This window comes from Hipposideros armiger, unplaced genomic scaffold (genome assembly GCF_001890085.2).
Source record: "Hipposideros armiger isolate ML-2016 unplaced genomic scaffold, ASM189008v1 scaffold_270, whole genome shotgun sequence".
NCBI lineage: Eukaryota > Metazoa > Chordata > Mammalia > Chiroptera > Hipposideridae > Hipposideros > Hipposideros armiger.
The window spans coordinates 1,714,549-1,727,703 of NW_017731620.1; the positions used below are offsets into that span (position 1 = coordinate 1,714,549).

Here is a 13,155-nt window from a genome sequence, read left to right on the forward strand (position 1 = left end):
GTAACACTCCGAGATTCTCCACAAGCTCACTCTATCCCACTGGGGTCCCCTCATCTTCCATTGCTCACCAGGCCAAACCCTTGGTCCTCTCACACATCTGCCACACGCCACCTCAGTCCCATCCCCACTTCTTAATGAGTGCTGGTCTTTTCTTGAGTCACTTATCATGCATCCTTTGCCTATATTCTACCTATCTTTCAGGCCAAGCCCAAGTCCAACTCTGCATATAAATACTGCTTCTCAAATTATTTTCCAGAATCATAAGGTTGGCCAAGATTCTATTGGACTATTTCAGACTCAGTGTCCTCATCCTCATTTCATTTTCATAGTCCTAATAATTTGGCTGTGGCTTTGGCACTTACTTTCTATCTAGCTATTATGCAGAGCTTGTGTTTCCAAGTTTGTCACTAGTGGAAGGCAGGGTCCATGTTTTACTCATATCATGATATCTTAGAAACCCTTAGTAGACCCTAGACTTTTAGCAGCTGCTTAGTGCCAGTTCCCATGGAAAAAGACTCCAACTTTTTTTTTCTTTGCCTGGTATCCAGCCCCTCTTGCACTTTCTTCCTTCTCTTTTCCTCAAGGTCTTCAGTTTTTTATCCTTTGTTCTGCCTCTTCTCTGTGGCTTTTGTTAAACTCTCACACTTGACATTGGCCTTCTGGCTGTCCTCCTCAACTTTGACTTCTTTTTGCCCTATCCAACTGCTCTAAGTGAACACCCCACCAGGCCAGATTCATTCCCTGGATCAAATCCTCTAGGAATTCTACCCATCCCCCACCTCTCTGCTGCAAAAGAAGGAATGAGGTGACACAATTGCCCAGATATGACAGACATTATTTCTGCCTTGCTCTCAGCTCCTCTTCCATAAACTAGCTGTGGATGCTTGTTTAAACCCATGGTGATCTTTGGCTTGGTCATCGCCGTGAGCTGGTGATTGATACAAGCTTGAAAAGGAGGGAGAGAACACCTAGTTTATGACTTCCAGCCAATCCTGTCTTGTTCTTGACCTTGACTCTTCAGTTGTTCCTCTTGACCCTAAAACAGCCAATCCTGGTGCCCCCTCTCCACCTATTTCCAAAGGTAGTAATTTTTTAAGGCAGTTGATACCCTAGGATCAGACTTTATCATTAGTGCTAGAACTGGCCTTGGATGAGAAAAGAGCCTGAGCCCCTCTGCCGCTGGTACCAACCTGTGCCTCCAGCATGACTCAGATGGCCCCAGTGGCATTGTGTCATGCTTGAGCCAGACTATCTAGCCATTTTTGGGCATGGAGGTTGTCCATTTTCAGAAATATGCTAAAGACATTAACGTCTCTTAAAAGTTCCCAGCCTTCCACACAGACAAAGGATATAAGTGCTGTGACAACAGCATACGCAGACCCCATGGCAAATGAGCTGGCGAAGATCCCCAGGAAATTCCCCACGGACTGGAAGAATGCTGCAGCATCAAATGCATTTGGATTCTCCTTGGGACTGTACATGGATATAGAACTGAAAAGAGAAGAGGGTGAAGGTTAGTTAGGGACTTCCATTTCTTAGCCCAAGTACTAGAGGTCGGAATTTAACACCCACTTTTGGGAAGGGCACCTTCTTTTATAAGGTTAGGTGCTGCTTGGAAGAGTTCAGGGGCACCAGATGAGGATGGCAGAGCTGGAGACAGCTAAAAGCCTTCCCCTTCCGTGCAGCCCCATTCCGTAATAGCCATAATTTGCTGCCAGTCAGTAAACATGTTTATACTGGAAGGGTCATAAAGAATATTGTTTCTGAGCAAACTAGGCATTAAAACATGGTAGGTGTACAAGGAATATGCTGAGGAGATAGATAACTGTGAATTATTTAGTGGCCATATGTCTTCAGTGCTGTTATATATTCACAAATGTTCCTGATAAAAAGTGCACTTTTATGGCCTGTGCACAAATGGGTGATACAAATCATACCGTGTACAAAATATTCTGCTGTGATCCTGTCATAAACCACAAAGCATTCCTCCTCTCCAGTGTAACCCTTCAGAGACAGAGCCCAGAAGAGAGCATCACAGAATTAACCCCTGGGGAGAGACAAAACCCTCATTTTCCCAGTGAAACAAATGGCAGCAGCTGCCGAGGTCATCTTTTATACCCCATTCTGGTGGCTGCCAACAGATTTACTTCCATAGAGAAAAATTAATTCACCAGTAGGCAGTGGGTTCACGTAAATATTTTTAAGTATGTTATATTTGCGCTTTTTTTTTAGCCAGGACCTCAAATCTCAGAGTGTTAATATGAAGGACAAGGTGTGTTTTATTTTAGAAAATGTCAACTTCATATCATAGCATTAAAATGGATAGGCTAGAACCAGTAGTGTGGGGTACCTAAGGAAGTAACATTTCAGATTTGGTGGGGTTTTTTTGCAGTTTTAATTTTAATAAGAGGTCTTTAAAACTAATCAGAAAAAAAATCAAGTTTCTCAGGGGGTTCTGGAAGGGAATTTGTAGTATTGTGGAGAGCAGATAGTATACTAGACGCACTATTTGAGATGAGATTGGATTTTACAGAGACGTAACTGAATCTTTTATGGCTCGGATAATTAAAGCAGGTCTCTCACCTGACTTTTTGTGCCTGGAAACTAGTTAAGAGAGAACGGGGAAGTGGATTCCAATTCTCCTACAAGAAGATGTGTGGCATAAAAATAAGTAGCTTGAAATGTTCCTAGTTTTTCCCTGGATGTTTTTAAACCACTGAAGTAGGCCAAACACTTCTGCTTTGATCATGTAATTGGGTAAGATTAATATGAATCTTGAATGGAGCCCTGAAAGGTATGCGGGAAAAGGATTGCCTTTGAAGTGTTTTTCTTTTTGTAAAGTGTTGTGCCTTGCAGAATAAAAGGGAAAAAAGCAAATTCATATTTGGGTCCTTTGTATCTGCCAGTCCTGGGAAAGGGTATAAAATCCCACGGCCATTATGAAACGCTGTGCTTAAGGCTGCAAAGCTAATCGCATGACTTGACATGCAACAGCATAGTTTTTCATTCCAGTGAAAGAACAATAGCAATGAGAGAACACTGCATTTACATTCTGCCTTTCAAACAAAGGTTTTTGTACAGTAACACAGTTTTGTAAATAGTTCCATTCCTTCCTGAGGCCACTTACAGCAGATCTGACCCATAGAACAGGCATCTCCTCACTCTCAACCCCACCTCCCAGAAGCATTTTCTCTGTCCCCAAGGCTCCCTGAGCTTGGAGCACCCCCAGCAGACCATTTGGCCATATCCTATATCATTCTTTACATAATGTTGTCCTTTAAATCAACTCATTTCTATTCAAACGCAAGAGCATTTGAATAAAAATATTTATTCAAATATTCTTTTATTAAAGAATATTTATGAAATCATAGGTTTGATATGCTAATTATATTTCTTTTCAATAAAGATAAGATTATAAAATATTAAATTTGAAAAAAAAAGTTCACTGTATGTCACCTGAAATCATCTGGGTATCTCCACCAGTTCAGAGTCTTCATTTGGGGAGACGGGTTCTGATCCCCACCCAACAGGGAATAGCTAAGCTTCACACCTTCCCTGTGATGTCTGACTTAAGAAAAAGTGGAAGATTGATTTTCCTTGACCTGGGGAGACCTGTCCATTGAATTTTCCAGCTCCCAAGCTCCTCAGAACGAATGCCCTGCATAACTGCTATGTGCCAGTGATGCAGTGGGGGCAGGGTGTTGGGAGCAGGCAGGAAGGGCATAGAGAAGAGAAGCAGAATTTGAGTTAACAAACATTTCATTGAACATAGGTAAGGCATATCTAGGCAGAGAAGCCTAATAGACAACACAGCTAGCTCTACTCATGGTGCTGAGTGTGATTTTGTGAGAGATGCACAACTTTTAACAGTGCAAAGGAGGAAAGGGGCATATTTTAGAACAGAGATGACATTTGAGCAAGGAAGCAAGTCAGAGACAGTGATGGGGAGAAGGTATTCCTGGCAGTGTAAGGAGTGTAAGTAAAGGCATGGGAGCAGGTGAGTTGAGGGTCTTCAAGGCAGAACTGTATAGTTACAACTACAACTGGAGCACGCATGTGGGCCCCTGTGGAGGGGAAGGTGGGGCAGCATCATTACTCAGAGCTTTAAAGTCCATGTTAAGAGCATAACATTTACATTATATTTCGTCCAGTTATTCCTGCATTATAACTTTATTTGATGCTATAGCATCTCTGCCAGGGCAGGTATTGTTATTCCTCCTTTCCCCTCTTTTCTTTCTTTCTTTTTTTTTTTATTATAAAATAAAGAAACTGAGGGTCAGAAAAATTAAGATCATACAGCTGTTTAAGTTCAAAATGTAGATTTCTTGTTTCTCCCTTAAAACGGGTGATCTGTTGGGTTGAAAACATGAGTCCGTGTCAGGATAGTTGAGTGAGTGTCACACTGACTATAAGGGCAGTAGGAGTTCAGCTATTGAACTCCTTAAATTTCTTACCTGGAGGGAATGTGGACAGCACCTTCCCGTACACAGGGGGGAGTGTGGAGTGCAATGTATGGGCTAACATCCCTCTCTGCATCCCACTAGGAGGCGAAACTCAGGGCTTCTTGTGGAAACTTACTTTCACACCTGGCTTCTGCTCCCAGACCTTAAGCTTTGCTGGGCTGGGCCTGGGTCTTGCTGCTTCTTGTGTGCCCAGGACACAGCCTGGTGCTTGGCCTGTGGCAGGCTATATAAAGGCTGATGGAATGAAGGCAGGCCGACTGGAAAGCAGAAAGGAAAGAAGGAAGAAAGGCAGGAAGGAAGGAGGCTTGCCAAAGCTAATTGTCTCTTGAAATACATCAGCATCTACAAGATTTATTATTAGGCATTGATTACATGTAGTCATGCTGTGGATAATTTTAGGGTCCAGGCCTGAAGGTGACACTTGTGACTCTTAACTTGACCTTCAAAGATCTGACCCTTATTGGCTGTATGGGCTTGGGCAAAATACTTCACCACACATAGACTCAGTTTCAAAATTTGTCAAATGGAGATAATAATAGTACTAACTCACAGAAATGTGTAAGGATGTGAGGTATATTTAAAACTTTTACAATTATCTTGTGAATTGTAGGGTCATTCATTGAGTGCTAGTTATGTGCACAACAAATACACACTCCTGAACGCGGACACTCATCACCACCATCACCAGCATGCTGCTGAGAACTTCCATAAGCTCAGTGACAGAGGGCAGAGAGCAGTGGCTGAACCAGGCCTCAGTTCTAACTGTGGGTGGAGGGCCTGTGGCTCCCCTCCTGGCACACCAGGCTCCAGGCGGCTGCAGAGGAACCAGTCGCTTTTGCATGGGAACAGAAGGGTCTTCAGGAAGGAAACGGCCATAGAAGAGAGACCAAAAAGTTGTCATGTTCAGTGCTGAGTTCTTGGCTCCGTGGATCAGGGCGGGAAGGCACGATCTCAGCAGCCTGTGCAGGGATCTGCTCCAGGACAAGAACAGGCCAGGAGACTTAACTTGAGGTGCATCTACCCAAGTTTGGGATGGGAGGGGGATATTTTTCAGGAAAAACCCTCAGGCTTCTGGTGAGGAGTAAGGCAAAGGAAGCAAAAGCCTTATGGCCCAGGGATGTTGCATCTCTCTCCACTGCCCATATTTTAAAAGTTGTGCCTCCCGGATCTGATCCCCAGAGAAGGAGGCATCTCCTGGGCTCTGGTTTGCAGCTGCAGCCCTAAGCCTCTGCACCGCAGAGCAGCAGCTACAGAGGGTGTTGTCAAAAGCAACCAAGGTTTGGGGTAGTAGGTGCAGAGTTTTCAACTTGAACCCAAGAGAGGAAGGAATGTCATGTTCTAGCAGTCTCAGCCCTTTGGGCTTGAAAAGGAAACACCTCCTCCCCAGCACCAGGGAGGCGCCTGAATCATTAGTGGATGCAAATACTGGGGGTAGGAGAGGAGGGGAAGAGGAGGCAGGCTTTCTGCTAACTCCTGGGGTGCTTGTGCTCTGGGACCCCACTCGGAAGAAGCACTGTTTAGCACAAGCTGATGAAGGATCGGCCATCCCAAGATTTCTGAGAAAGAATATTTGAGTTGGATGGAACCAACAATATCCTTGAAAATGACATGACCAGAAATAGTGCTGTTTAAATATTCATCTCATAAATTGGAAATCAGTGCAGTTATTGATTTATTCTGTTCAGGAACAGATTATTCAGCAAAAACCAGTTTGATGATGGTGTATTATACCCATTCTCAGAAATAAATGTGTGTAGCACCTTTTATTCAAAAAATTTTGAAATGGATGAAATATCCTAAATTTCTTTGATGAAAGCAACATGAATAAGGATCCTGTTGCTCACTGTATCATTTAAGTTTCGCAGAGAGGGTCACCACTCCAGTGTTTCTCAACAGCCCGCCCACCTTTTCATCTGCCTGATGTTCCCGCAGGAAACCTGCCTGGCAGCTTAGGTAGCATTAGGAGCATAGAACCTGAACCTGAGGTCTGGGTGCAAATCTCAGCTCTGCCACATACTGGCTAGTATGACCTTGAGCAAGTTACTTAAACAATATGCACCTCAGTTTTCTATAAATGAGGATGATAATAAGGTTGCTGTAAGAATTCAATGAATTAATGTTTATAAAGTACTTGAAATGGTACCTGGCACAGGTAAGAACAAGATAAATATTTCTTAAGTAAATCATCCTTCTTCAAATAACCCATCCCCCCTCTTCTTCCTCCTCCTCCTCTTCCTCCTCTCTCTTTTGAACTGAGAGCTTGGTTGGTTCTAAAAGAAATATCTCAGACTGGATGTCCAATTAGCACCTCAACTGAAACAGAACGGAGAGGTCACACCAGTCTCTCCCACACTCTGATTGGTCCCTAGTCTAGGGTCTCTGGGTGTCAGTGGTCATTTGATCCTGCAAATTGTTTTGTATAGAATGGTGTGTGGCACATATGCTCAATAAATGCTCGTGATGAAGGAGAAGGAGAGGAGGAGGACTAAGAAGAGGAAGAAGAAAAGAAAGTATTGCAATTATGCTGAGAGTGAAAATGAGATAATATATGGAAAATATTCCATAAATGGTACCACCATCACTGATGCAATACCATCCCCTCCATGACTCTGGCCACCTTCCCGTTCTGGACCCCACAGAGTCATCTCTCTCCTGATCCTTACAATGTTTCTCAGGGTCACCCAATTTTCAGCACTGTCCACTTTACTCTATTCTTTACTGCTACTGCTGAAATGTTTGCCCTCACCCCCCAATTACACACGGAAACTACCCAACAGCCTCAAGCTCTTGAGAAGCTATTGTTGTTTAAGGACACTCCCCTCTGATTGGTCCTCCCAAATCCCACAGTCCACTGTCCTGGATGCCTGACAGGGACAACCTGCTTCTCTAGCCCCCAGTCCAGTCTCACTTCTTTTGTTAATGTGACATCAAGACATCAATGCTACTTGAAACATTTAAAAGAAAAGTATTAAGCAAACATGCAAACACATTCTAGCCCTTCCACAATTCTATGAGTTTAATCATTAAGGAAAAAAAGTATGAGAAAATGATTGTTATAGCCAATGATATATGAAAGGATCTTCCATGTTCTCTGCCAAATCTTTAATCCCTAACAAAATTTTTTAAAGTACTGGTACCAGCTCATCAAAAAGTTAGGAGATATATACATATACATATACATATACATATACATATACATATACATATACATATACATATACATATATATATACATATATATATATATATATATATATATATTTCATTTTTTCCAATCACTGCTTCCAACTGCACTATATCAAATCCCCTCTTTGTACTGGGTGTGTAGTTCCATTAATGTTGTCTTGGTCAAATTCCATTATTCAGTTCCTTTCAGTTATTACAACTGAGTTCTGTTCAGCTTAAAACCTACATCTTCAAAGCAGGCTTCTTCTGCTCCTGGCAGAATATTCTAGAGTAGCAGGCCATATGACTTAGAAGGGAGGAGAGGCAGAGGGGGGTGTTCCTTCACCTCCCTCCTGGGCACAAGCGAGCCCTGGTGTTGGGGGCCTGGAGGGGGGATGAGAGCCAAGCTCTCCACCTTATGTGGCCAACTGCTTGTCCATGGTGGGCAAGGGTCCCCGGTCTCACACCCTTGTTCCTTCTTTATCCCTCTCTTCCCTCTCTTGGGAGCCTCTGAAAACATGGCAGCACTTCCATTTTGCTGAGAATCCCTTCACAGGGGCCACTCAGCCTTCTACCTGCCCTGCCAGCTATACGTATTCCCGGCCCTCTTCTATGGCTTGGATTAGGGTCCCTTTGGGCAGCTCGGTGGCTCTTGCTCTTCTCTTGAGCTCCAATCTCTCTTTTTTGGGGTACTCCTTAGCATCTTCCATGGGTCATGGAGCATGCACTGGGGAGGCACACTTTGCCCACTCCCCAAACACACCAACCCAGGGAAACTTCAGGTCTTGCTGATACATCAGGCTCCAGTGGACTCCTTTCCAAAATCTCTAGGCCAGTCCCCATGTTCTTATACACTGCCTCTCCAAGGAGCCATAGCCATGAAGCCCTGCCCTGCTCTGTCTGAGAGGGCCTCAGCCCCTCCGCAGTTTCCTCCACTGGGGATAAGCTGGCAAGCCCTCTTCTCCAGGTAGCTCCAGGCCATCTGGGTGATTTCAGTGGAGTCCCTTCCACCTGACTTAAGAGAGAGGAAGCACCCCAGTGGGGAGAGGTGACAGTTTCATACCACAAACACTGCACTCTCTTCATGGATGACTCCTTTCTTCCCCACCCCTCTTATATACTGATTTGAGGATAGGGAGATGGGGTGGGAATTGGGGAAAATGAGGCTAATTCTGTTGCCCATTAAGCCAATTGTGTGGGGGGCGTGGTCCTAGCTGCTGGGGAGCCCCACTGATTCTTTTAGTACAGAGCCATTTCACAATTACTGTTTTCAGCTCTGCTTCCTAAACTCAATTTGGGAAACAGAAAAAAGGTCCACAGGATGACAATCTCATGACCTTTATGCCTAAGTGCTTCTATTGGGTTGTTGGAAAAGGCATGATGCATTTTTGCAATGAAAAACATAGAAAAAATACGTCATGGCTTTTCTGACAACCCAATAGTTCCTTTTTCCCCATCTAATGTTGCTTTGTTACTTTGCTCCTAAGGATACATTTAAAATAAAAAATGCATTTTAAGGAGAAACACCACATAAGAAGGGAGATGAACATTTGTAAAAGCTGCCCTGTTTGGTTGGCCCTGGGTTTCATAGGTAAGAAATAAGGTAGAAGAAGAATTAATTACAGTGCTAACCTGTGTTTAAAAATTTTTATTTCTAAAAAAAGTGGTTCCTTATCTATTATTTATCTTTTAATAACTGTAGCAACCTGCCCTTTCTCAAGAAATTGCTTAATTATGAATAAGGAATTGATTTTTATAGGGCCAAGAATTGTTTGTACACACTGGAATTCATTCTGGCATCTGCCTGCCCATTATTCTGGCTTATGTTCTGCCAAAGACCGATAAAGCTCTGTCAAAAGAACCTACTGTAAAACATAATGACTTCAGGAATTGGGGGCATTCCAGGTACCCTGGGAAGTTAGAAGAGCTGCGTCTTAATAAAAAGAGGTTCTGGCCAGAAGAGCCTTAGTTAGAAACCACAGGGTTTCACCCTCCCAAGGGCCAATGACCTGCAAGGCGGAGAGCTGTGCTTGGGGGGCACGTTAATGAACTTTTTCAGCTTCTTGAGGACTGTTTAGTTAGTGACTGCTTCATAAGAATCCAAATTCACACCAAAGAGTGACTTTCCAAATCCTTGAAAAATATCATTTTACCATTTTGATGTCTGGCACATACACACAAAAAAGACAAGGGGAATTCTATGTGAAGTCTGAGTTAGTGTATCATGGCTGCCCTCAGACTAATACAATCTCAGCCTGAATTAACTGATTCATTTCATCCGTAAATATTGATTGAGCACCTACTATGTGTAGACATTGTTCTAGGTACTACAGATACAGCAGGTAACACAACGAAGCTCATGCTTTTTATATTCCAGTGAAGACGACTTAATAAATAGCTAAGCACAATATATGATTTAATGACAGAGACTTGAAAAGGGAAATAAAGCAGCATAACGAGGTAGCATAGAGAGGGATGGGGTGCTGCTTTAGTTAGGGTGGTCAGGAAAGGCTTCTCTGGAAAAGATTATTAAGTGGAGTCCTGAATGAAAAGGAGTGGGGAGAGCTTTCTAGTCTCCGAAGCAGCGCTCCCTCTATGAGTCTGAGCAGCCACAAGGAGGGAGTGTGGCTGGAGGGAGATGAGAGAAGCGAGAGTAGTGGGGGACAGGGCTGGAGATGGGGTCTGGGCCAGGTCTTGTGGAAGCTTCAGGCCATTGTTAGGACTTAGAATGCTCTTCTAGTGGTGAAAGGGCAGGCCTCTAAGGGTTTTGGGTAGGAACGAGCAGTGGTACAGAACACTCCAGGTGAATGCTTTGTTAACACTAGAGAAAGCTGGACAGGAGACAGCACGATCCCTTTGTACTCCTCAATAGCTGGAACAGACCAGACTGCTCGTCGTCAGTCTGGGTGCCACCATCTGAATGATACCTGACATATCATAGCAGACCACAGAAGAGAGAGTGGGGTGTTGAGGGGGAGGATGGGAGGAAGCAGGATTGCTTAAAGGGTAGATGAATTTAGCAGAAACAGCTGCGGTGAGCATTTGAAAGGAGGTCGTACAGAGGAAGGACTGGTCTCATTCTGCGTGTTTCCAAAAGGCGAGATAAAGTCCCAAAATAAAACACCATAGGGAGAACAATTTCAGCTTTATGTTCCATTTCAAGATTTCCTAATTCTTAGATCTGATAAAAAATAAAACGGGTTCCATAAAAGGGTACAGATACTTAATCATAGAACAAAAGAGTTATTTGCCAAGATAAAATCCATGCATTAGCAGTTGGGTAATGTGGCCTCAAGGAACCTCTTGCCCCGAGAGTTACAGACACACTATGTGTTTTCTAACTTCCTCTAGGACTACCAGGAGCAGGATGCAGACAGAGTACTTGGCTTTCTGTGCTAACCCAAATCCTGCCATTGGAAATGGCTGAGCACTCTGTGGGCAAGGAGTAGTACTTCAACGAAGGCACCCATGATTTAGTCTGGAGCTGGGCTGATAATGACATCTAGAACAGTTACAAATTTCAGCCTGGAATAAAGCCTCTGACAGATTAGTAAGTGGCTCTGGTCCATTAAGTCCCAACTTTAAGGTGACAAAGAGAACTCGGAGTTTAAAATTGCTTAAAAGGGAAGAAGAGTTAAAGAAGGTTTGTTATAAATTATATATGCATTTTCTTTGACAGGAGATCTTAAATTACATTGCAATTTAGCCTGAAAAGTCTTGTTAGAATTGAATTAGTCTGTGGGCTTTGAGAAGTTTTCTCTTATACCTAATATTGAGAGGACAGTGAAGAGGAGATAGTCCTGAATATAAAAATAACTTGAAAATACTCTACTTCTTTCTTTGCCTTTCTTTCTTTTCTGAAACAGAAACAGGCATTTGAATCTCACTAGTGTAAAGGAAAAAATAATTCTCATGAACTGATGGGAATTTCCACACTTTTTTTCAACTTTTCAGTTCCTTTAATTCTCACTAATGAATGAATTCTTAGCTCCAAAGAGTATTGTACTATATGAAACTTTTAGTCATAATAGATAAAAAAAAGATACAGAAAAGTAGGTTAATAGCCACTAAAGATGGAAATCTAGTTAAAACTAAAGTATGATCATTAACAAGTACAAGCAAGACAAATATTATTAATCCCCAAGGCTAAATTGGAGAAGGGGGTCAGATGTTCCAGCATTTACCGAGCACTCAAAATACTTACTATTTTCTGTACTCATTAGTATAAGGCATTCACTGTGTGTCAAGCACTATGTTAGGCATTTTTATAAACATTATCTCATTTAACCCTCACAGTTACCCTCTGGAGTAGGTGCTATTATGATTTAGCTTATACAGATGAGGAAACTATGGCTTTAAGATATTTAAGTAACTTTATAAATTTCATCCCATTCAACCCTTCCAACAATCAAATGAAGAAAATGTTTGATTTTAGAAATAAATAGACGTGGGAGGTTAATCTTTTGTCCAAGCTGACTCACTAGCGAAGGCAAGGCAGGTATTCAACTCAGGTGTCACTGATTGAAAGCCTGGGATGTGGGAACACCTGGGTCTACACCTGAGCATGCTCACAGATAAATCACTGAATTATGGTAAATGTTTCACCTTCATAGGAGTGAGGCAAAGACCACTTTGGGAAATTTAAAATTTTAGGACTTTTAGTCCTAATTTGTAAGAAAAATTTGCATTAGTCACTATATCCATTTCAATATGAAGAGTTTTGCTAACAGCCTAGCGCTGCTTATGGGGCCAGGATTTCTTCACGGAGACCGCTTCTCCACACTGAATGGGTTTAATAGGAAATTCTACCCATGGCTCTCAGCATTCACACCAACACCAATTCAGGTCTGTCACGTGGTGCCGCTGCTCACACTGTGTACCCAGGTGGTGACTGCTGTCTCTTCAGAGTAACTACTTATGTGTCTCAGTGTCTTCATTAGAAAAATGGTGATGATAACAATTGTGCCTCCTTTGCAGGGTTGGGATTAATTGTGTGAATGTATTATAGTGCTTAACATAGAAAGCACTTCACAAATGTCAGCTTTCGTGTTGTTACTGTTATGTGCATTAATGTTATTGCTGGAATAGTTATATTTCACCATTTGCTCAAAAGAAGTCAGTAGTAACTGAGCTTTACTTCTAAGAATATGGAGGCATTTAGGAATTCCAATTAACGTTTTCGAATGTTAGAAGAATGTTCTGGAGTGAAATGAGCAATATGTTTGGAGTTAGATCAAATACTGAATTCATCTTTTTCTTAATGAAACCTGTAGAGCAGAAGTTTACTGGGATCATATCAAACAAGGAGATTCATATAAACTGTTAACAATAGCCAAGCATGAAAGATCCACAGTCGTCTTAAAAATCCAACAGAGCTGAACTTTCAGCAGCCTTGCCTGGAAAGGGACACCAAGTAAGGCATACCACAAAAATGCTGTTCTATGCCTGAAGCAAAAAAATGTTTTTGAACAGAGGGTGTCTATGAAGGTGTCTATGGAGTTGATGATTAACAAAAATCAAGGAAAAG

At 42.5% G+C, this 13,155-nt stretch overlaps 1 protein-coding gene across 1 annotated transcript in view; it reads right to left on the minus strand.

Moving 5' to 3' along the window:
- The window catches only part of SLC9A9 (solute carrier family 9 member A9), a 613,140-nt gene that overhangs the window by 353,005 nt on the left and 246,980 nt on the right, over positions 1 to 13,155 (minus strand). Inside the window, exon 7 of the mRNA XM_019656952.1 lies at positions 1,353 to 1,491. Within this exon, the coding sequence (XP_019512497.1) occupies positions 1,353 to 1,491 (139 nt within the window). The remainder of the gene's footprint in view (positions 1 to 1,352; positions 1,492 to 13,155) is intronic.